This window comes from Eucyclogobius newberryi, unplaced genomic scaffold (assembly GCF_026437365.1).
Source record: "Eucyclogobius newberryi isolate DKJ021-1_F unplaced genomic scaffold, fEucNew1.0.hap1 SCAF_3, whole genome shotgun sequence".
NCBI classification, from domain to species: domain Eukaryota; kingdom Metazoa; phylum Chordata; class Actinopteri; order Gobiiformes; family Gobiidae; genus Eucyclogobius; species Eucyclogobius newberryi.
In genome coordinates this window covers 21,742,390-21,761,999 of record NW_027315945.1, presented here as the reverse complement: position 1 = coordinate 21,761,999, position 19,610 = coordinate 21,742,390, and the positions used below count along the sequence as shown (strand labels likewise).

The following is a 19,610-nucleotide window of genomic DNA, read 5'->3' as shown; positions in this document are numbered from 1 at the left end:
AATAATTAGTGGAAAGCTTGAGGAAAGCGGTCATCTGGGTGTCAGGTTTGTTTTACTATGTACGTTTACAAAATTTAAAAACAAAAAAACGTTTGTATGCCATTCATTGAAATAAAAATATTGATTTCTTGGGTAGATTTTGGTGTCCACAGTCGTCAGTTGATCACTCCTTGTGCAAGCCACCAAACAACCCAACTTGTACCCTACATCCATGCTTGACCAGGTTCAGAAGTTGTAGCGCATGCGCACACGTGTTATGGCTTGCGCTTGCATGGATTCACCTCCACAAAGACCATTGATCATGCACTGCTTGTGATTAGAGCACCGATATAGTTTAGATCGCTTCACTCATACAATGTCAGATATACGTTCTTTTTGAGGGATGAAATCTGAATCTCCGCCTCCAAAACAACCGGAACATCTTTATGTCCAGATATTCATCCGCGTGGAAAACTGTCCATAATATGGGAACAAATAAAGATATGATCATTACAGTGTCCCTCAATATCCAAATAGTTACAGCATATTGCTTGCTGTACAGAGAATATTGCGTGTATTTGTTGTCAGAGGTTTATTTTGTCGGGCGGAAGCAGCTGGGTCATTTCTTCACTCCCTGATGACGTTTATGGCGCCAGAAATCAAGGGTTTGCCGAAGCGCGAGCTCGAGGCTGTCACTCGCAGACTCGAGTGAGGACTATTTACGTTTTTACAGCTTTAAACATTTCCTTAATACTTTTGGCTTTGGCTGCGTGAGGTCGGATTCAAGATGGTGATACTACGTAGTAGCGGCCACGCCGGGGCTGAGCCTGGTGCGACCCCGAAAAGAGGCTCTTCGGAGTTGGACACTAGCTCCGAGTTTCTGTCGCTGCTTCCCGCGTCCCAGAGAAAAACCGCCAGGAAGACGCGCTCGTCCCGTGGCCTGGATGACAGCTTCAGCAGCCCCGAGAACAGCACTGCTGCTAATGTGAGCTGCACACACAACCCGCTAGCATGTAATGTGTATGAACACAGGGTTATAGAGTTTAGTTAACTACAAACTTTCTGTGCTATACCTTGACAGCTAAGCTAACTAGCAGACTGAGTTACTGATGATCTCTAAATATGAACGCAGGCTTGTTTATTGATGGCCTTTATATCTTTCACTGTGCAGCTGAACATGTACTCTTCACGTTTATTGGATGATGTGTTTTTCTTAAAGAATGAATCTTGAATAAATGTTTAATTCATCATTCAGGATCTCGGAAAACGGCGTAAAACATATCAAACTTTGTGAAAAAAACCCTTCAAAGTAGAGGAATGGTGACATCTCTTAGTTGCTTTAGTCTTCAAAGTTAGAATAGAATTTTACCAGACTGAAATTTGTCTTGGGCTGGAGTACAAACCTCTGCTACACAAGAAGAAGCACCAAAGAAAAAAAAAGAAGAGTCAGCTCTGGAATAAAGTCTAAAGAATAAAGTCTGGCGGTAATGTAACACTTGGTTACCAACCGCCATAAAACTCCAAAGCAGAACATACACATAATAGAAATACATATAATAGAAATACACTGTGACATACACTGACTGATCCACTCTGATAAGTTTGTTTATCAGCATGCAATGTTGTAAATGGTGACTGAGTGCTTTGTATTTGTTTGAATTATATATTTTCCAGGGACATGAGAAAAGTGAAGACCAAAGTCAGTCTCCCTCTTTAAAGACCAGGGCACAGAGGGTCAGACTGGACGTGTTGGAGGCAAAGACCAGATCTTCAGCAAATGATGACAAGGTTGGCATGTACTGCACCAGGTAAACACTGTTTACAGAAGGGCACTTTGTCAATTAGACATTCAAAACTTTGTGATAACGATTAACTTTCAATCTTTTGTACTAGAAAATCCTCTAGACTGCAGAAAAATGGAAAATTATCATTGGGTGGGTTTATTATCTTTATTGCTCTGAATTTGCTCTGTTGGTGTCATCTAGATGATAAATTTATATTTTGTTTAGATATAGATGAAGAAGTGGAAGAGTCGTCAACTCCAAAACGGAGCCATTTTAACATTAGACACAGGGAAACTGAGGATGAGGAGGAAGATCATTCTGTGAGGCGTAGCTCTCGAATCACCAGGTACAGACTGGATAAACGCAAACAGTCTGTGCTTTATGATCGCCTCATAACCAAGTAAGTGTGGCATGCGTTCAGTAACAACAACTTGAGAAAAATTGCCCTGACAAATACAGTAACTAATTAATTTCTCCTGTGATTGTCGTTCAGCACCGCAGAAGCTGTTCTTCAAAAGATGGATGACATGCAGAAGATGAGACGCAGGCTGAGAAGCAGAGACACAAGGACACAAGAACAGGTAAAACTCTGCAAATGAACAGGGTAAAAGAAAAAGGAAAATAATGCAGGAATATTTATGATACAATCTTTGTTTATTTTATCCTGAAATTAGGACCTGGGAATGTACACAAGGGGCCGCCGATTACGTTCACAAAGGTCCAAAGTGGAGAGAAAAGATAATAAGGAAGAACAAAACCAGGGTAAAACTCTTGTTGTAGTGAAACTTTCCATTATTGTCTTACACAGTATCAACTTTAATGTTTAAATGCTTTTCCAGAAGAGGAAGATGAGGATGATCAGGATGAAGATGTGGACGATGAAGATGATGATGAAGATGATGATGATGAAGATGATGATGATGATGAAGACCGTGAAGATGGTGAAGATGAAGGGGAAGAAAATCAAAAACGTTATGACTTGAGACAACGAAAGGCAATGGTCCGTTACCAGGCTCCACAGGAAGGTCTGGGACACACGAGACAGTCAGTATAGAGTCTGTTTTTATTGTGGCACTCATTCATATGTTTTTTATTCTCGCAGAGCCCAAAGAGCCGAGGAAACGCAGTATATACGATCACAGATCACCAACCAGACGCATGTTTAGATTCAGCTCCACTGCCCCAAGAAGTCCTTACAGCAGGAGAAGAAGCAGCAGGTTGGTGCACAAAAATATGATTGAATGTTTTATTAAATCTTTAAGGAAGTTTATATTATTCACACACACCCTTTATTTTGTTTCTGATTCTTTTTATGCCACTCAGGAGTAGTTGTGAGAGGTAACTGGTTCTATTTGTTGTTGTGCGCGTGCGTCTAAATTTGAGATATTTATTAGATTAGATTTGGTGGCACAAAGGCAGTGGCACAAAGTACATTTTACAGTGACTGGGCACAAATGCGTGACCATAGTCTCTTCTTAAACTTCTGGTTGGATGTATTTTTGTCGAGTAGAGTTTGGCCTAACCTTAAATTTACACCTGGAGCTATGTACATATATTTAGAAGTGTCAATCTACACCAGAAAGTCAAAGCTTCACACTGCTTGAACACCAAACTGTTTCATATCGATTACATATTAAATGTTGGTTGGATGAAGGGGATTTCAAAGCTTTACAAAAGTTTGTAAGAGGGACAATACTTTACATAGAGCAAATCAAATATTAATTTTCCTTAAAACATAGAGCAAATCAAATATACATTTTCCTTTTAAAAAAAACAAAAACATCTTTGTTTCTTTTACCAGGGCTGCTCAATGCTCTGAAATAGCCTAGTTAATTTTTAACTATTGTATTATAGTAATTTGATATCTGTTTGATATTGAATCTGTTTTCCACCTACACATGACAGTCCAAGATATCTGTATTTATTTTCAGTGCCAGGGTCAGGTTTGTGACTGCCTTGGTCTGAACACAAACTGAGCTTTAAATAATCTCTGCAATTACACCTGTCCGCAGCGGGAACAATTTCACATTTGGCCAGCACATCATCTTGGATGAAGAGCGCATGGAATAATAAGCAAAAGGAAGCCATGTGAATGCACATGCGACATCCATTTGTCAGATATGCAAATCGCCACGCAGAGACATTAGCGGAGGGAGTTTTGCTGTTAAGAAAAGCGGGAGGAATGAAAGAGCCCAGCAAAGAGTGTCAGTGTGGCTTCTATGAAAGTCTATTTAATTTGCGGTGGAGGACTTTGGAGGAGCAGAGCGTAAAACAATGAAGCTGCAGGCAGTGGCTGCACAGGCAGAGCTGCTCAATTCACCTCCAAATGCAGGACGCTCGTGTGGCGTCTGAAAGGACTACAACCTAGTGCCTCTGCGATTATGTAATGTTTTGTAAGATTGCAATGTTATCGGAAATTAAATTAATCGTTCAGTCTTATTTCACTATGTCTTCTGTCTTAAGATGTCTTTATGAAGTACATTATCAATTCGTCCTAGTCCATCATGAATAATTTCCATAGGTCCTGGATGTGGCCATAATGCAATACACATTGTTTTAGCGGCTGTCATGTTTTTAGATGATGATTAGATGATTTGACCCTTCCTATGATTTCCCTGCTAAAAAGACTGAAGAGCTGTACTACTCACGCCCATTGGGCGTGCATGTGACATTGCTAGTGTTGATGGTCTGACTGGCTACTATTAAAAGCGATTTCTGTGCTGCTGCACATTGCCTCAGTGTGTGAATTGGTGGTAAGACCTAGTAGTTAATAGTAAATAAAATTCAATATGTTTTTGTCCTGTCAGACGACGACACGCCATCCACAGCAGTGACTCTACTTCCTCCTCATCGTCTTCAGATGATGAGAAATTTCAGAGAAGGAGAAGTAAAGGCAGGTCAAAGCCTGTCAACAGGTGAGTAGTGGCCGTTGCATTTTGTGACTTGAAGAGAAAAGCCATGATGTGCTGAAACGGGTGATCAGAGATCGACCTGGTTTTATTTATTTTATCGTGAGAAAATGATACTGCCTTAGTACATTTGTGCTGACAAAGACGACTTGGATTATACTTCCCGCATGTAGATTCTGAACGAAAATGAGACGCACCGAGGGCAATAGAGAAAATGTCGGCAGTATTTATAGTCTGCTGTTCATGCGGCTGCAGAAAGTAGAAAATCGGAACTAGCTGCAAGGAAATCCTGTTCATTTCCACGCGGACCGTCCGCTTAGTAAAAAAAATGTTTGCTTGCGTGCTGAATCTGGTTCGTGTTGGCAAAAGTGGCAACATTTTGCCACACACACCCTCCTGGACTCTCTCGGACGTCATAAACTTAACGTATGCCTGTTCTGTGTCAAAGAGATGAAAGTCATTATTGAGCTGTGAATGTAAATTATTTCATACATTTCCTCTCTGATTATAGATGTCTACCAATGAATTTAGTTAAAGAAGACCTGCTTGGAATCCACAAAGACAGAATGAAGATTGGAGCAAGCCTCGCAGATGTGGATCCAATGCAAATCGACAGAACTGTAAGCAGCATATTCACATGTGTCCAGGCCGTTAAGCCATTTGTTTGAATATGGTTGAAACTGACTTGTTTGCTTCAGGTGCGCTTCGATTGTATTGGAGGCCTAGGGAAACACATCTCAGCACTGAAGGAGATGGTCGTCTTCCCACTTCTTTACCCAGAAATCTTTGAAAGATTTAAGATACAACCACCAAGGTAAGATGATCTTGGATGTTTTTAAAAGACAACATTTTATTGCAACAACTGAACAATAACTACCACTTGTAAGAACTCTCAAACCTAGATTCCAATGTCTAATAAAGTAACAAATGTACTGTATTTTGTTTATTCTTTAGGGGCTGTCTGTTTTATGGACCGCCAGGAACAGGCAAAACCCTTGTGGCAAGAGCTCTGGCCAATGAGTGCAGTCAGGGGGAAAGAAAAGTGTCCTTTTTCATGAGGAAAGGGGCCGACTGCCTCAGTAAATGGGTGGGAGAATCGGAGAGACAGCTGCGGCTGCTGTTTGATCAGGTAACAACATTATTATATTAATGTTGCTTTGCTGTGAAAACACTCCTCTCACTCTCTTAAATTAACACAGGCCTTCCAGATGCGACCATCTATTATCTTCTTTGATGAAGTCGATGGTTTGGCTCCCGTCAGGTCGAGTCGACAAGATCAAATTCACAGGTCAGTATTCTGGCTATGAATTAGATGTAAAACTATCAAATATGATGTTTGCATGAGCGGTGACCTAATTTGTTCCTGTCATTAGTTCAATTGTGTCCACTCTCCTCGCCCTGATGGATGGATTAGACAGTAGAGGAGAGGTAGTTGTGATCGGGGCCACAAACAGACTCGACTCCATCGATCCAGCTCTGCGACGACCTGGACGCTTTGACAGAGAGTTTCTCTTTGGGCTTCCAGACCGAGAGGTGAGAGGATATCAGTCATCACTGTCTGACACTGAATAGAATTTGTATTTTTAAAATGTTTAAATTTTTTATATGGTAGGCAAGAAAGCACATCCTGAAAATACACACTAGGCAATGGACTCCGCCTCCCTCAGACTTTTTCCTTGAAGAACTAGCAGACAAATGCATTGGTGAGTTGGTTTTATTATTTCTACAATCTCATTTTGGTTGAACTATCACAGCCCTTCTAAACTTGATTTTCTGATTTAACTAGGTTATTGTGGAGCTGATATCAAAGCGGTGTGTGCTGAAGCAGCTTTATGTGCATTACGACGTCGTTACCCACAAATTTACTCCTCATCTCAAAAACTTGTGCTTGATGTCAATTCAATCACTATTATAAGCAAAGACTTCATTACAGCCATGGCTAAAATAGTTCCGGCCGCTCAAAGGTAAGATACATTTGACCTTGTGCATCGTCCTTTGGCAGCGCTCGAGTTTTGGTGATTTATATTTTGGGTATTTTTAAATCTCAGAGCTGTAGCATCACCAGCAAAAGCTCTAATCCCTGCCATCCGTCCCTTGTTGAATGCTACGCTACAAACTGTTCTTCAGAGAGTCAGAAGATTGTTCCCACACGCTGAGCTGGGATTGAACAAGAAGAGAGGTCAAGGTAATAAATCCCAAATAGTTTGGTCAATTAAAGTCTATTTGTCTAATTCTGATGGTTTGTCGTCCAAAATAGATCTCCCGTTGGGGTTGTCTGAAGATGATTTGATGTTTAGTGACGAGGACGAGGTCTGCTCCTCTGAGCAGTCACATGTCCAAACTGCATCTGCCAAGGAAAGCTTCAACCTCAACAGGTGGGCTTCAAGTAGAGGTGGGCACGGTGCCTCAATATTTAGCTTTTATAACAGTAAGACATTTTGTGCAACAGAAGGTGTCATTTGTTTAACTGTTCACATTTGTTGTATTTTTGAAACCCCTACCAATACCTTGGTTGGAAGATGACAACTTGATTTCTTTACATTTAAAAAATTGAAATATGTTTTTGCAGAATTTTAAGATGCACCTGACATTCAAATTTTGCCTCTCTTCAAAATAATTAATAACAAACAACAATTTTTCTTCTGGCTTGATTCTGTGTGTTCAGGAGCGTGCTGAGCCAGCCCACATCGTATCGCCCAAGGCTGCTGCTTCAGGGCAGACCAGGCTCTGGGCAGAGCTCTCACTTGGCCCCTGCTGTACTTCATGCTCTGGAGAAGTTTACTGTTTATACTTTGGACTTGGCAGTTCTGTTTGGGGCAAGTGCAACTGCTCCAGAGGAGACGTGTGCTCAGGTCAGAAACCATTGACCTTAATAGAAAACATCACTGGTTCCCAACATTATTTCCTTGAAGCCCCCTTTGTGTGACCCAGAGATTGGCTGTGCCCTTTGTGTAATACAACTGCCCCCACAAATGCCTCACATGATGAAAATAATAACCAAAAATATCCTTTATTTCAGACAAATAAGCAGCAATTATTGAGTTTATGGTCCCAAATAAATTTTACAATATTATTTGGGATTTTACCACTTTGTTTGCACAAATTATTACTTTGATGACCGGACCCTCTGTAATCTCTGGTGCCCCCTTAGGGTGCCTCGCCCCCATCATGGGAATCACACAGAGAGATTATGATTTCATAATTGTGTTAGTGTCTAATTTGTTATTGCTATAGATCTTTATGGAGGCCAAGCGCACGTCTCCCAGTATCTTGTACATTCCACACATTGGACAGTGGTGGGAAACTGTGGGTCCAGCCTTACGAGCGACCTTTCTCAGCCTTCTTGGATCTGTACCGGCATTTTCACCAATATTGCTGCTTGCATCTTGCAGTCTACAATATGACCAGCTCAGCACAGAGGTAACCAAGACTTATCTTTTGTCCACTTGCTCAGAACAACAGTAGTAAATGTCCCTATTTTTTCCATTTAGGTTCAGGATTTATTTCAAGTACAATATGGGGAAGTTGTCCATGTTCAAGTCCCCACAATCAGAGAAAGAAGACACTTTTTTGAGGACCTAATCCTGAATCAGGCGGCCAAGTCTCCTGCCTCAAGAAAGAAAGCAGGTGACAATTGAATTGTTGAAGAAACTGCATTTTAAAGACCATAATCTTGTACTTATTAGCGTGTGTGTTTTTCAGTTCTCCATGCACTGGAGGTGCTACCCGTTGCTCCTCCTCCTGCTCCCCGTCAGCTGACTCAAGAAGAAGTTAAAAAACTGCTGGAGCAGGAGGAGGGCACACTCAGGGAGCTCCGCCTCTTCCTGCGTGATGTGACCAACCGTTTGTCCCAGGATAAACGCTTCAAAGCTTTCACAAAGCCTGTGGATCTAGAAGAGGTGAGTTTATTCCATGAATGTCTTTTAACACTTTTTAACACATTTGACTGATTCTATCACGCAATTGTTTAGGTTCCAGATTATGCTGAGGTGATTAAGGAACCCATGGACCTCTCAACTGTCCTCACAAAGACTGACCTTCATCAGTATGGAACAGTCAAAGAGTTTCTTTACGATGTTGACCTAATTTGGCAAAATGCACTTGAGTACAACCCAGACAGAGACCCCTCAGGTACAAGGCTTTTTCATGCAGATACTTTCAATTATATAGTACATTAAAGCCGTTGGACCAAGGTGTGATGCCCATCTTTTCTTTTTTTTTTGAATAGATCGTCAGATAAGGCACAGAGCATGTGCATTAAAAGACACGGTTCATGCGATTATTAAAGATGAACTGGATGAAGACTTTGAGAAGATATGTGAAGAGATAAAAGAATCACGCAAGACGAGAGGTGAAGTATTTGTCAACTAAGTCAACATTTTCAAGGGTGATTATACCCATGATGTCTTTATTTTGAATATCCCCAGGTTATGCCAGTGCAGCGCTTGCTCCCTCTTTCTACCATGTCCTTCCAAAACAGCCCAGAATAATGTCTGGTGAGGCCAAGATTAGTGATGTGACCCCACAAAGGGAAGAACCCAGCACCTCATCTGCAGGCCCTCCTGTAACACCTCTTACAGCTCCTTCAACCCCCAAACGCTCAGGTAAAAATACTTCAGAATAAACAAAATACATTTCAAGTCACAAATACATTAATAACAAACCTTAATTGTTCCTAAAGGTCTAAAGCGGAGGCGAAGGAGAAGTCGCTGGGCTTCTGGAGTCATTGCAAAAAAAAAGGCTTCCTACTCTCCTCATGTGGCTAAAGACGAAGACGATGACGATGAAGACGAAGATGAAAAAGGAACAGACATGGCACAGGAAAAGGGAACGAGTGAACAACAGGACAGCATGGTGGTCAGTGTCGAGCCCTCAAATGAACATCAAAAGCAAGGACAAGAGCGGGAGAGGAGTCGAGCTGTTGCAGATGAAAATAAAGGCTTTGGCTTTGAAAAGAACAGTCAAGTTCAAAATAAAGGTGGAAGTGGTGAGACAACTGAAGCCTTAACACAAGTGCAAAATGACGGGGAAGCAATGATGGAGACTCCTGCCCAAAAACACTCTGAATCAGTAGAAAGTAGTGATGCCGTTGGTCAAAACCTGGCAGCAGTGGAAGCTGAGCAAACCCAGAGGTGTCAACAGCAAAGTGTAAAGGAAACTGAGCCAAAAAGCCACAGTGAAGCGATGGTGCTAGATGAAACTTCAAAAGAAGGTGATGGAGGTGAGGAACTGTCTTATTTTTCTCAATTTTGTTTGAATGTTCCGCATCATAAAAACCATTAACCCTTTTAATCTTCCTGTGTCTTAGAGCGGACTGTGCGACGTGTGACACAAGCTCTGAAAAACACGGCGCAAAAGCAACATGTGACCGTCGTAGATCAAGCACTGCAAATCCTGGAGGTGGACAGGGACAAATTAAAGGCAAGACATATTCTGCTGTATGCATTTCGTTTTTTTTGTCCTAAATAAAAATCTTAAATATTTTTGTTGTGTAGGAGCTGCTGGAGAGGGTGGTGGTGAAGACTGAGGGTTATGAGGTCTACAAGCTTGAGAAACTTTATGCCCGGCTCTGTCAAACAATCTACAGACACCGGCAGGAATACAACAAAATGGCACTGATACAGGTTTGTTACTCTTACATATTTGGTTAAACTAAACGGGGGGATGTCCAAACTTGTTTTAATTGTGGGCTGCATATCAATTCCATATTGAAAGAGAAAGCGGAGGGACACAGTGGTGGTTAATGCAATGAAAGGTTCAAACATGTGCATTTAACAGAAGTAATTTAATATCTGTTTCACGCCAATGTTTGACAAAAAACTAACAAAAATTAGTCTGAGGGCTGCATTTGGCCCTCGAGCCATAGTTTGGACATACCTGATCTAATCCATGTGATGAAGCAATTACTTATGTAGTGACTATTGCATTTGTTGTATTTAACATTTTACAATACATTATTTTTTTTTTTTTAGGAGTTGGAACTTGAAATTCAAAAGTTCTGTTGACATTTCTACAGCTACAATGTGTCATTTCCAAATTATCTTTTGAAAAATGTAAATATTAACCACTTTAGGTGTATTTTTGTAGCTGTTCATAATGGTTCATTTTGTATACTGTTTTTGATCATTAAATGTAATATTGATTTTACAGCACATGTTTGGACAATGTTTCTTAGAAGATACACAGTAGCAAAGTGAAGAACGGTGACAGCCCTAACTCTATTTTCAAATGAGTTTAACACTTAAAAATACACTGCATGTGAAAAAATATTCTTAATGTATTCACAATTATTCATAGACTGGACCAAAAATCCAGCGAACACGGTATATTTAGACGATGGCCAGTATTAGTTCTGATTTTTTTAATGTGTGATATGACCAAAAGAAAAATGACAACCTGGTGAAACCCAAGACAAGTTCCTATTGATTGTGAATTCTGTTCAGACAATGGCAATAAACCTGTTCTGATTCTGAAATGCATCAGCAATGGATTTTAGAGTTTGAAAAACAAACTGCAAGAAACATTTTAAAATAACGTCAAACATTTAACATGTTCTCTAACTCTCTAGATATTTGTTTTTGCCACGTTGTTTTTTGTGTGTGTGCATGGTTTTTCTTTGTCAACAACTGCACTGGTCTGAACAGCCGGGAAGGAATCGATCACCACCACATGTAACTGTTGACATGACATTCATTTCAATCTCATAACTCTATCTTGGATCAGCTTTTTGTTGGTCCTCAAAGTCTTGTTCACACCCATTTTGCAGACGTAAGAATGCAACTTGAGTGAAAGCAAATCAAACGCGTTATCCCCATGTGTTGTCCTCACGTAGCTTCTGGCGGGTCACGTAAGGACAGCCTGGCAACAAACCACGTTAAGCAACATGTTTATGAGCCGATTTACGGCATTCATGTTTGCTCAATAGATCGGACCATACGTTATCGCGCCAATAACCTACTGTCCAACAAAGTAATAAGTCTATGAATTGTGTACAACATCAGTGACACCAAAAAAAACCCACGAAGATTCGGGAGTCGCCGTGGAATGACGTCACTGCGTATCACTGAACGATGACGCTGCTTGATCATTAAAATCTGCCCTTAAAAATGATCAGAGAATGTGATCAGCTGAGTAACACCGTAGCAATGGAAACCGCGCGTTAAATGTCCCGTTTTGTGGGATGTAAGCGCGGAAGTGGAGAGCTGTAAACGACCAGTTCCGACGGAGAGAGAGATGCCGGTGGTTTGAGCATCTGCACACGGGAGCCGTAGCACCGGGTCCCGCCTGTCTGCGCGCCTCTCTGCCGGGCTCGGAGACCTGCGAGTCACGGCAGCCTGGAATGCTTGGCCGGGGAAGCGAGAGCCACCCGGAGCCCGCGTGTGTCGATCCAGGACGTCTCCGATTCCCGTCTGCACCGAATTTGTGCAGTTGTGTAAGTTTACCGCCAGACGTGATCAATAACAGTGACTGGCCCAGCTAACGAGGCCCGCTCCACGCACACGCCATGTAAGGCTTTCCTGCAGCTTCATTAATCATGTATTAGTTACTTTGTGTTCGTGCAAGCGAGCTCATAATGGCAAAACACACGAGGGTTTATTCATTTTACAATTCTAAGCTTGTACAAACAACAAGAAAATGCCCTTCAAGAAAATGCATTATTTTTGAAAGATGAGTTGATTTTTTTTGTAGCAAATACATGACTTACTTTATTGTGAAATTGGTAAGATTACTAAAGCATTACAGGAAATTAATCGTACTTGGCATGGGTAAGCAAGCAATAGCAATTCAACTGCTCAAACAGGTATTGTAGTAGTAGTTGGTAGCATTATTTACCAATTCATTACCAACTACCTTATTAATGTGTAACAATACTTATATGAAGCTAAAATAGCCATACTTTTTTATTTGGTTATTGATAGATGAAGGCTTAAACCTCAGCATTGATCCCAACCTTTTTGTTGTTATTAGACATCATAATGTCCAGTCGTCGAAAATCAACTACACCTTGCATGGTGGTGCCGTCTGATGTGGCAGAGGAGGTGAAGCAGAGGGCTGAGGTGCCCCAAGACCAGCAGCCAAGGGTGGGGGTGAAAGAGCCTGAAAAAGAGGCTCCACCGGCTCAGGACTTGGACCAAACTGTGGTAGTTGTACCCACTCCTTCAGATGCAGGTAAGAAGCTTTTATTGACTAAGACAGCGTTTTTTCAGTCGCGACCCCCATAATGACAACCATTGGAATTTGCGACCCCCAACACACAAAAAATAGGCAATCCACAAAATCAATGTAGTATATTTATGTCTATATGTTTTTATTTCATTTTCAGGACATTGGCCCAGATACATTTATTTGGTTGACCAACAATCAGAAATCTACATTTACCACAACATTTGAAAGGTGTAAAGTCTTGAAGGGCTATTGCATACATATTTAATTTACCTCTGAAATAATTTACAGACTGCCAGGTTGAGAACCATTGCACGAAGGTACCAAGCCCTTGAAACATGAACAGATACTGTGTTATTTTTGTCATATAAATGATTATTGAATGTTCTATCTCTCAGAACAAGCAGTTGGATCAATTACAATTCACCTCACGTTAGACATGTACACCAGAAATAAGTAATGCTTTTTGTAAAGTATTGCAAGGACATGTGCATTTAAAACATTGATTTAACGCCCAACGCAAACATATTTGATGAATATAATCTAAACTGAAATGAATGTGTGTCTTAGATGAACCAAGTACATCTGTTGTGGAGGACAGTGATTGCGTCGGTCCCACTGCGAAGCAAAGAAGTATGAACCCTTCAGAAGATCCCAGCAGCGACCAGCCAAGCACCGAACCACAGAGTGACACCCCTGATGAGGGCGTCGCAGACCCCACAAGTGTCAGTGCCATCTCTCTCAGCAAGACCCCAATCATGAGGCTAAAGACCAAATCTGAGCCAAAGAGGATCGCTGTATCCCTCAAATCGACAGAGGAAGCCACAGAAGGTTTTGGAGGAGGCAATGAAGGGGACGTGGGGGGAGAGCAGGAGCCCATTGAAGCCCCTTTGGGACCTATGACACATGTGGACATGTTGCTGCATGACTCCATGAAGCTGGGAGGAGGTTTGCTGCTCAGTCCTTCACTGGAACAGCAGAGAAAATCATCACTTTTAAATCCTACTGTTATGCCCGCTGGCTTTGCGCAAGTAGGTTATATCTCAATTAAATATTCAGTGGCAAACTATACGTTGCTTGGAATTATTTGCTATTTACTCTCTTTATTGCTTGTATCTTAGGTTCTTTCTGCTTTTCAGGCCCAACAGAGCACAGCGTCCTCAGCAATCCAGCCTCAACTCCTAATTCCTCTCAGTAGCATCCCTTCCTACAGTGCTGCCATGGACAACAACCCTCTTCTGGGCAGCACATATAAGAAGTTCCCTTATCCCTCTATGGCTGAGATCAGCAACCTGGCAGCACAGACACAGTTCTCAGAGGAACAAATTAAGGTATATAAAAATATATGTATTATTGTCCATAAGGCCATTTTGTGGACATTTCTGCTGTACATTCATATTATGTTCAAATGTATGTGACAATCAGAGGTATATAAATAATTACTAAAAGTTAGTTATATGTTTTGTGCAGGTGTGGTTCTCAGCTCAGCGGCTGAAGCATGGCGTCAGCTGGACCCCAGAAGAGGTGGAGGAGGCTAGGAGGAAGCAGTTTAATGGCACAGTGCACACAGTGCCACAGACGATCACTGTCATCCCTGCTCATCAGCTTTCAGCAGCCGCCAACGGCCTGCAGTCCATTCTCCAGACCTGTCAGATTGTGGGCCAGTCTGGCCTGGTTTTCACACAGGTTTGTGTTGTGTGAGTGTAGTGTCAACAAAAGACAAATCAAAACACTTTATTCTTCATTCACTTTGAAGGTTGGCCCAAGTGGAAACCTCCCTGTTACGAGCCCCATCACTCTGACCGTGGCAGGATTGCCCAGTCAGTCCCAGAGCTCCAGCAGAGTGTCCTCCCAATGCAGCTCTTCCAACAATGAACTGAAACGAGCCACAACTGTCCAGCCCCCCTCACTTTCTCCACAGGTGACACAATTACTGAGGTTTGCAGTTAAATTATATTTTTAAAATTTATATGTAACTTTCCATTTTGCTTTAAAGGAGAACTCAGCACTTTGTGCTGACACATTTGGTATGCGACCTAAGAAGTCCAAAGAACAGCTTGCAGAATTAAAAGCAAGTTACCTGAAAAACCACTTTGTTACTGATGCGGAAATTGCACGTTTGATGAAGCTGACAAACTTGACAAAAGGTGAAATCAAGAAATGGTTCAGCGACACCAGGTACAACCAGCGCAACTCGAAGAACAGCCATATAATAATGGTTCAGGATGGTGCTCGAGGCGGTAGTGGTATTAATGCCACGATTGTTATTGACTCAAGTGATGAGACCCCGTATTCTCCCAACCCAATCCATACACCCCCTGTAAAAGAGAAGGAAACACGATCAAAATCTTGGAATCCATTTCCTGATTTCACACTGCAGAAGTTTAAAGAGAAGACACCGGAGCAGCTGGTGGTGTTGGAGGAGAGCTTTGAGAAAAGCATTACTCCCTCTGATGAGGAGCTGAGCCGCCTCAGAGCAGAGACCAAACTAACACGACGAGAGATCGATGCCTGGTTCACAGAGAGACGGAAAGTACCAGCAGCCAGTGCCTCCTCGCCAGACTCTGAAGAGGGCAAGCTGGAGATGGACTCTTTCAAAGCAGATGAAGGTGGAGAAACCGGTGATACTGCTTCTGCAAAAGGAAACCAGACTCCCCCTGGAAGTGAGAGTAAAGAGCTACCGTCTACAAGCTGCAGCAGCAAAGATGTGAAAGATAAAGGTAAAAAGACTCCAGAACAGCTGCATATCCTGAAGTGTGCCTTTGTTAAAAACCAATGGCCAACAGCCGAAAAGTACGACCAGCTGGCAGAGGAGAGCGGCCTTTCTCGCGCCTACATTGTCAGCTGGTTTGGAGACTCACGCTACTCCTGGAAGAATGGGAACTTAAAGTGGTTCTTTCAGTATCAAAGTGGCAACGTTGAAGCATCAGGCAGTGGAGCAGGTAAAACGGCGGGTGGGCGGAAAAGACGTGGCAGGAGTCGTGGCTGGGGTCGCTCACGGACACGAAGGCAGACGCGAAGGTCAACATCTTACAGCGCAAATGTGGACGTACCTCCACCAAAGAAATTCAAGAACGGCAGAGATGTGCTTAAAGATTACTACCTGAAGCACCGCTTCCTCAACGAGCAAGATCTGGACGAACTGGTCACCAAGAGCAACATGAGTTATGAACAGGTAAAGCCTGCTGGTATATCGCATTCATGACAAACAAAAAGAAAATATTTTAAGTGATATAGGTTGTAAGGATGGTTCAAAATTTGCAACGTGTCGTAGGTTGTATCATGAGTTTTGGAAATGTAAAGAATGTTGCGTTTCTAGATACTAAGTGTGATCTTCTTTAGGTGAGAGACTGGTTTGCTGAAGTCCAGAGACGTTTGGACATGGGACTAGACCCTTTTCAGGAGGCGGCCGTCCAGAGGCCACACGGAGAAGGAGAAGACTCACAAGTCCCATCGGAACAACAGTCTGGCCTCAGGATGGGAGAGGATGATGAGGATGAAGATGAGGAAGATGGAGAGGATTCGGATGACAGTGAGGTTTGGGAGCCCTCACTGAGTGTGAGGAAATCACTGTCTGTTTCTGAAGACTGATGATTGTGGAGGATTTCCAATGGTGCAAGAGAAACAATACTGAAATGATGAATGCTGGATAATCACATATTTTGCACCAGTGCAAACTTCAATTCACTGTATTTTCTAATACATGCCGAGACTATGGATATTAGCTTTAGTGTTTTAGAGTTGATAATCATGAAAATAATAATAATCCTGATTGGGAATGACTGACTTAGAGGAACTGAAAACCAAATGCTAACATTAATGTCAATAAGTAATACCATGAAGTGCAATCCTCAACTGAGGTTCAAGAAAAACTGTTGACAGGAGGATGCTGTGTTTATGATCTTCATCTTGGATGTTTCATCTTTGGTCCTAAATGAACTGCTGAGGCCAAACTCTGATGTGTTGTGTTTACGAGGGAGCTTAAATTGATTGTTTTCACATGTGACCATTAGATGTCACTGCAGAGCGCTCCGTTAGAGGACTGGACTTGAACATAGGCTTGTTTTATCTGTTGTCATTTTTAGCACCTGCAACAATCCCAGAACTAGTAGTTACTATTTCCACGGACAAATATGATTGCTGACACTGAAAGATGGTAATGTACTGGTAGTTAAGATTGTACCTTTTGGATTTTGGGGTGTGAGATGGCTGCTTAAGTCTTCCCTTTATACAGCACTGTGTTGGTAGTAACACAAGTAATTATGATATGTTTTAACTGGATAACTGCATATATAAAGGTGAAATTCAAAATAATTTGTTGCAAATCACAAAGTTTGAAAGTATGGCATCTTGTTCTGTTGTAATGTCCTGTTAATTGTTGTGCCAAAGTTGAATGTGTTGTCCTCTGAGCAGTAAGGCGAAGGCACAGTCTGTGACAGATACCACAGTCTTCAAGTTGCGTGAAACAGAAAATAGAACAGGTACTTTTTACTTTTTGATGTACCCGGTAACCTTTTCAAGTAGTAAATAATTTATTTAATCACTCAGATTAGAGCAGAGACTACAAATAACTGGTTCTGTCAAGCTTTCCAGCAAACACTAGTAATACTTTATGGTATTGTAACAATCATGTATTCAACTATTGTCTGTAGGGCAATTACTATTTTGTAGCTTTTCCAAATGTTTGTGAGGTCACAGCTGTGATAACAGTGTTACTTTCATTTCCACATACAGTTCAAATGAACAACAAAAACAGTCAGTCCACCAACCAAATTACAATAATCCACTCAACAGAAAATGAGGCCTGTGAATATTAAGGTCAAACCTTAACGGACACTGTCTAACAGTATTTTGAGTAATTGTGTGTCTCAATTCTGCACTGATTTAAAACAATCTTAACCACCTACTAAACCTTTAAATGCACTTTGTCCACATGTGCACTTGTTGGACTAAACCTTGATTTGGCACCTTAATCTCTTAGGATACCATGAAATGGCTCTGAGAGACCAAATATTTTATATGGCTAAAAGCTAAACCAGTATTTTGCCTTTTTATTCTTCATTATTTTTGGAGGAGGGATCTTGGCAGTTTATTTGTTTTATACAAATGTAATGTGTATGTTTGTATGGCTCAAACATAGCTGAACAATCAGTCACTAAATTGCACAATATGAGCCAATTTTAACATGTTCACTTTAATACATTTCCATCTGCCCCTCTCCTTCTGCCAAATTAATGTTCTGAATAATCGTATGCACTCCCGAGACATATCTCTGTAGATGTTTGTACTGCTTTGTCTTGGTGAATCACACAGACCGATGCACTGCTGATGGGGCATATGTGCGATAAAGCCTGACCCAGTGCATCTAGTGGGAGAGCAGCGACAATGAAGCTTGTAGATAAACCTTTGTGCCTCCATGGCTCGTACTCTTGGTTGAACAAAATTGTACTAATCTAAAGGTGATAAGATTAAGTTAATGTGCTGATTGTTCAACCTAAGAAGTGACACATGGTTAAGCTCTGCTTTCTTTCTTGGTCATGTTCAAAGATGCCTATGAACTTTTGAGGTTCTGCTATAATATCATGTCTAAGTTCTTGAATCTAACTGGTGTTTTTGTATTTTGACACCAGGCATTTGTCACAGTTGATTCCTGTACTGTGTGCTCACTTTTAATCAACTGTTCTTAGCTTGTAGCGTATAGATTAAGCTTTCAATGTGTTACATTCTTCATGTGACAAGTGCCTGGCAATACAAAACTTTGAGCTATACGTACTTTTGTCTAATCCTGCATGCAATAACTATCAATTGCATATTTTGTACACACAACAGTAATTTGGCTGTGTGGGACCGTTAAAAGCCTAACCCTGGCAATGGTAGCTTTAAGCACCAACTTTTTTCAACACATTTTGTATAAACTCTATGTTGCTTTTGGCGTTATCTAGTGTCCTTTACCATCCCTTTGCCTTAGGCAGGTTTTTTGGGTTTTGCTTTTCTCTGTTTTTTGTTATAACTTCCCATTTCTAGTGTATTCTTTCAGGTTGTTGTTTTGAATGGATCTGTATTCATTATCTAATAACTGTGTCCTTGCAACTTTGTCAACATATTAGTGGTTTATTATTTTCAATATGGTTTTCAAATGTCTTTTCTTTTAGACTTTTGGTATTTAGATAACAATGAAATGTAAAGTCACAACTCTAACTGAAAAAATAAAAATAAAAAGACTCACATGACTACAATTGAATTACATTTTCACAAAATCTGGACCATTATTCTGAAACATAAATATTAGTAATTTATTACAGCAATATATTTTTGTTTTCATCTTAGTTGATACATAATTTGCTACATGTTTTGGGGGAAATGGCTTGTGACTTTATATTTCTGATTTGTTCTTAGATTATGTTCTTAATAGTGGTCCAGTCTGTTTTCTCTTCTCTTTCTGCTGTAGTCCTCATGTGTACTCTGTATTTAGATCAACAGCTGGTTGAATGTTTAATGGCAAACTGAGGTGTAAGTGTTTTAACTGTTGGATTGATTTTTTTGGCACAGTAGACGCTGTTAAATTTTATTGTAATAATAACCGTAATTTTGTAAACTCACTCATGTATTTTTGTCTTCTTGGGATCTTATGTGACACTGAGTCTTGAAATAATTAGGTATCAAGACCATTAAAGAGTGAACAGGAAGTTGTGTCCTTTTATCTACGTTGGAATAATTTAAATCCATGATCGGGACCGAGAGAAATGAGACTGATGAACTCGACATTGGTTGGCCG

The 19,610-nt window shown here is 41.1% G+C and overlaps 2 protein-coding genes across 5 annotated transcripts; both read left to right on the top strand.

Moving 5' to 3' along the window:
* The first annotated feature begins 660 nt into the window (after positions 1–660).
* LOC140373597 (ATPase family AAA domain-containing protein 2-like) lies at positions 661–10,819 on the top strand. Of its 3 annotated transcripts, none has more exons than XM_072460177.1 (30): positions 661–964; positions 1,654–1,787; positions 1,873–1,913; positions 1,995–2,163; positions 2,257–2,344; positions 2,438–2,525; positions 2,603–2,788; positions 2,866–2,980; positions 3,087–3,101; positions 4,571–4,678; positions 5,184–5,292; positions 5,371–5,486; positions 5,627–5,801; positions 5,872–5,960; positions 6,046–6,205; positions 6,285–6,375; positions 6,459–6,636; positions 6,721–6,857; positions 6,930–7,047; positions 7,338–7,524; positions 7,907–8,092; positions 8,164–8,299; positions 8,375–8,571; positions 8,644–8,803; positions 8,901–9,023; positions 9,100–9,276; positions 9,354–9,893; positions 9,981–10,093; positions 10,168–10,296; positions 10,645–10,819. In XM_072460177.1, the coding sequence occupies exons 1-30, from the start codon at positions 767–769 to the stop codon at positions 10,675–10,677; spliced, it is 4,296 nt and encodes a 1,431-aa protein (XP_072316278.1). In that variant the 5' UTR covers positions 661–766; the 3' UTR covers positions 10,678–10,819. The 3 variants fall into 3 exon arrangements, with proteins under 3 accessions (XP_072316278.1, XP_072316277.1, XP_072316279.1); XM_072460176.1 differs by having other exon boundaries at positions 662–964; positions 1,989–2,163; XM_072460178.1 differs by lacking the exon at positions 3,087–3,101 and having other exon boundaries at positions 662–964; positions 1,989–2,163.
* A 936-nt stretch (positions 10,820–11,755) lies between these two features.
* LOC140374468 (zinc fingers and homeoboxes protein 1-like) lies at positions 11,756–19,434 on the top strand. Of its 2 annotated transcripts, none has more exons than XM_072461373.1 (8): positions 11,756–12,104; positions 12,641–12,841; positions 13,406–13,866; positions 13,975–14,166; positions 14,306–14,521; positions 14,592–14,756; positions 14,832–16,010; positions 16,178–19,434. In XM_072461373.1, exons 2-8 carry the CDS (start codon positions 12,649–12,651, stop codon positions 16,424–16,426), a joined length of 2,655 nt encoding a protein of 884 aa, XP_072317474.1. In that variant the 5' UTR covers positions 11,756–12,104; positions 12,641–12,648; the 3' UTR covers positions 16,427–19,434. The 2 variants fall into 2 exon arrangements, with proteins under 2 accessions (XP_072317474.1, XP_072317473.1); XM_072461372.1 differs by having other exon boundaries at positions 11,758–12,104; positions 13,957–14,166.
* The last annotated feature ends 176 nt before the right edge of the window (positions 19,435–19,610 follow it).

Coding starts and splice junctions, on each gene's coding strand:
- LOC140373597 (XM_072460176.1), top strand. CDS start 767: ATGGTGATACTACGTAGTAGCGGCCACGCCGGGGCTGAGCCTGGTGCG. Junction 1,788..1,872: donor GTTGGCATGTACTGCACCAG/GTAAACACTGTT, acceptor CTTTTGTACTAG/AAAATCCTCTAGACTGCAGA. Junction 7,525..7,906: donor CAGAGGAGACGTGTGCTCAG/GTCAGAAACCAT, acceptor TTATTGCTATAG/ATCTTTATGGAGGCCAAGCG.
- LOC140374468 (XM_072461372.1), top strand. CDS start 12,649: ATGTCCAGTCGTCGAAAATCAACTACACCTTGCATGGTGGTGCCGTCT. Junction 13,867..13,956: donor TGCCCGCTGGCTTTGCGCAA/GTAGGTTATATC, acceptor CTTGTATCTTAG/GTTCTTTCTGCTTTTCAGGC. Junction 14,522..14,591: donor CTGGCCTGGTTTTCACACAG/GTTTGTGTTGTG, acceptor TTCACTTTGAAG/GTTGGCCCAAGTGGAAACCT.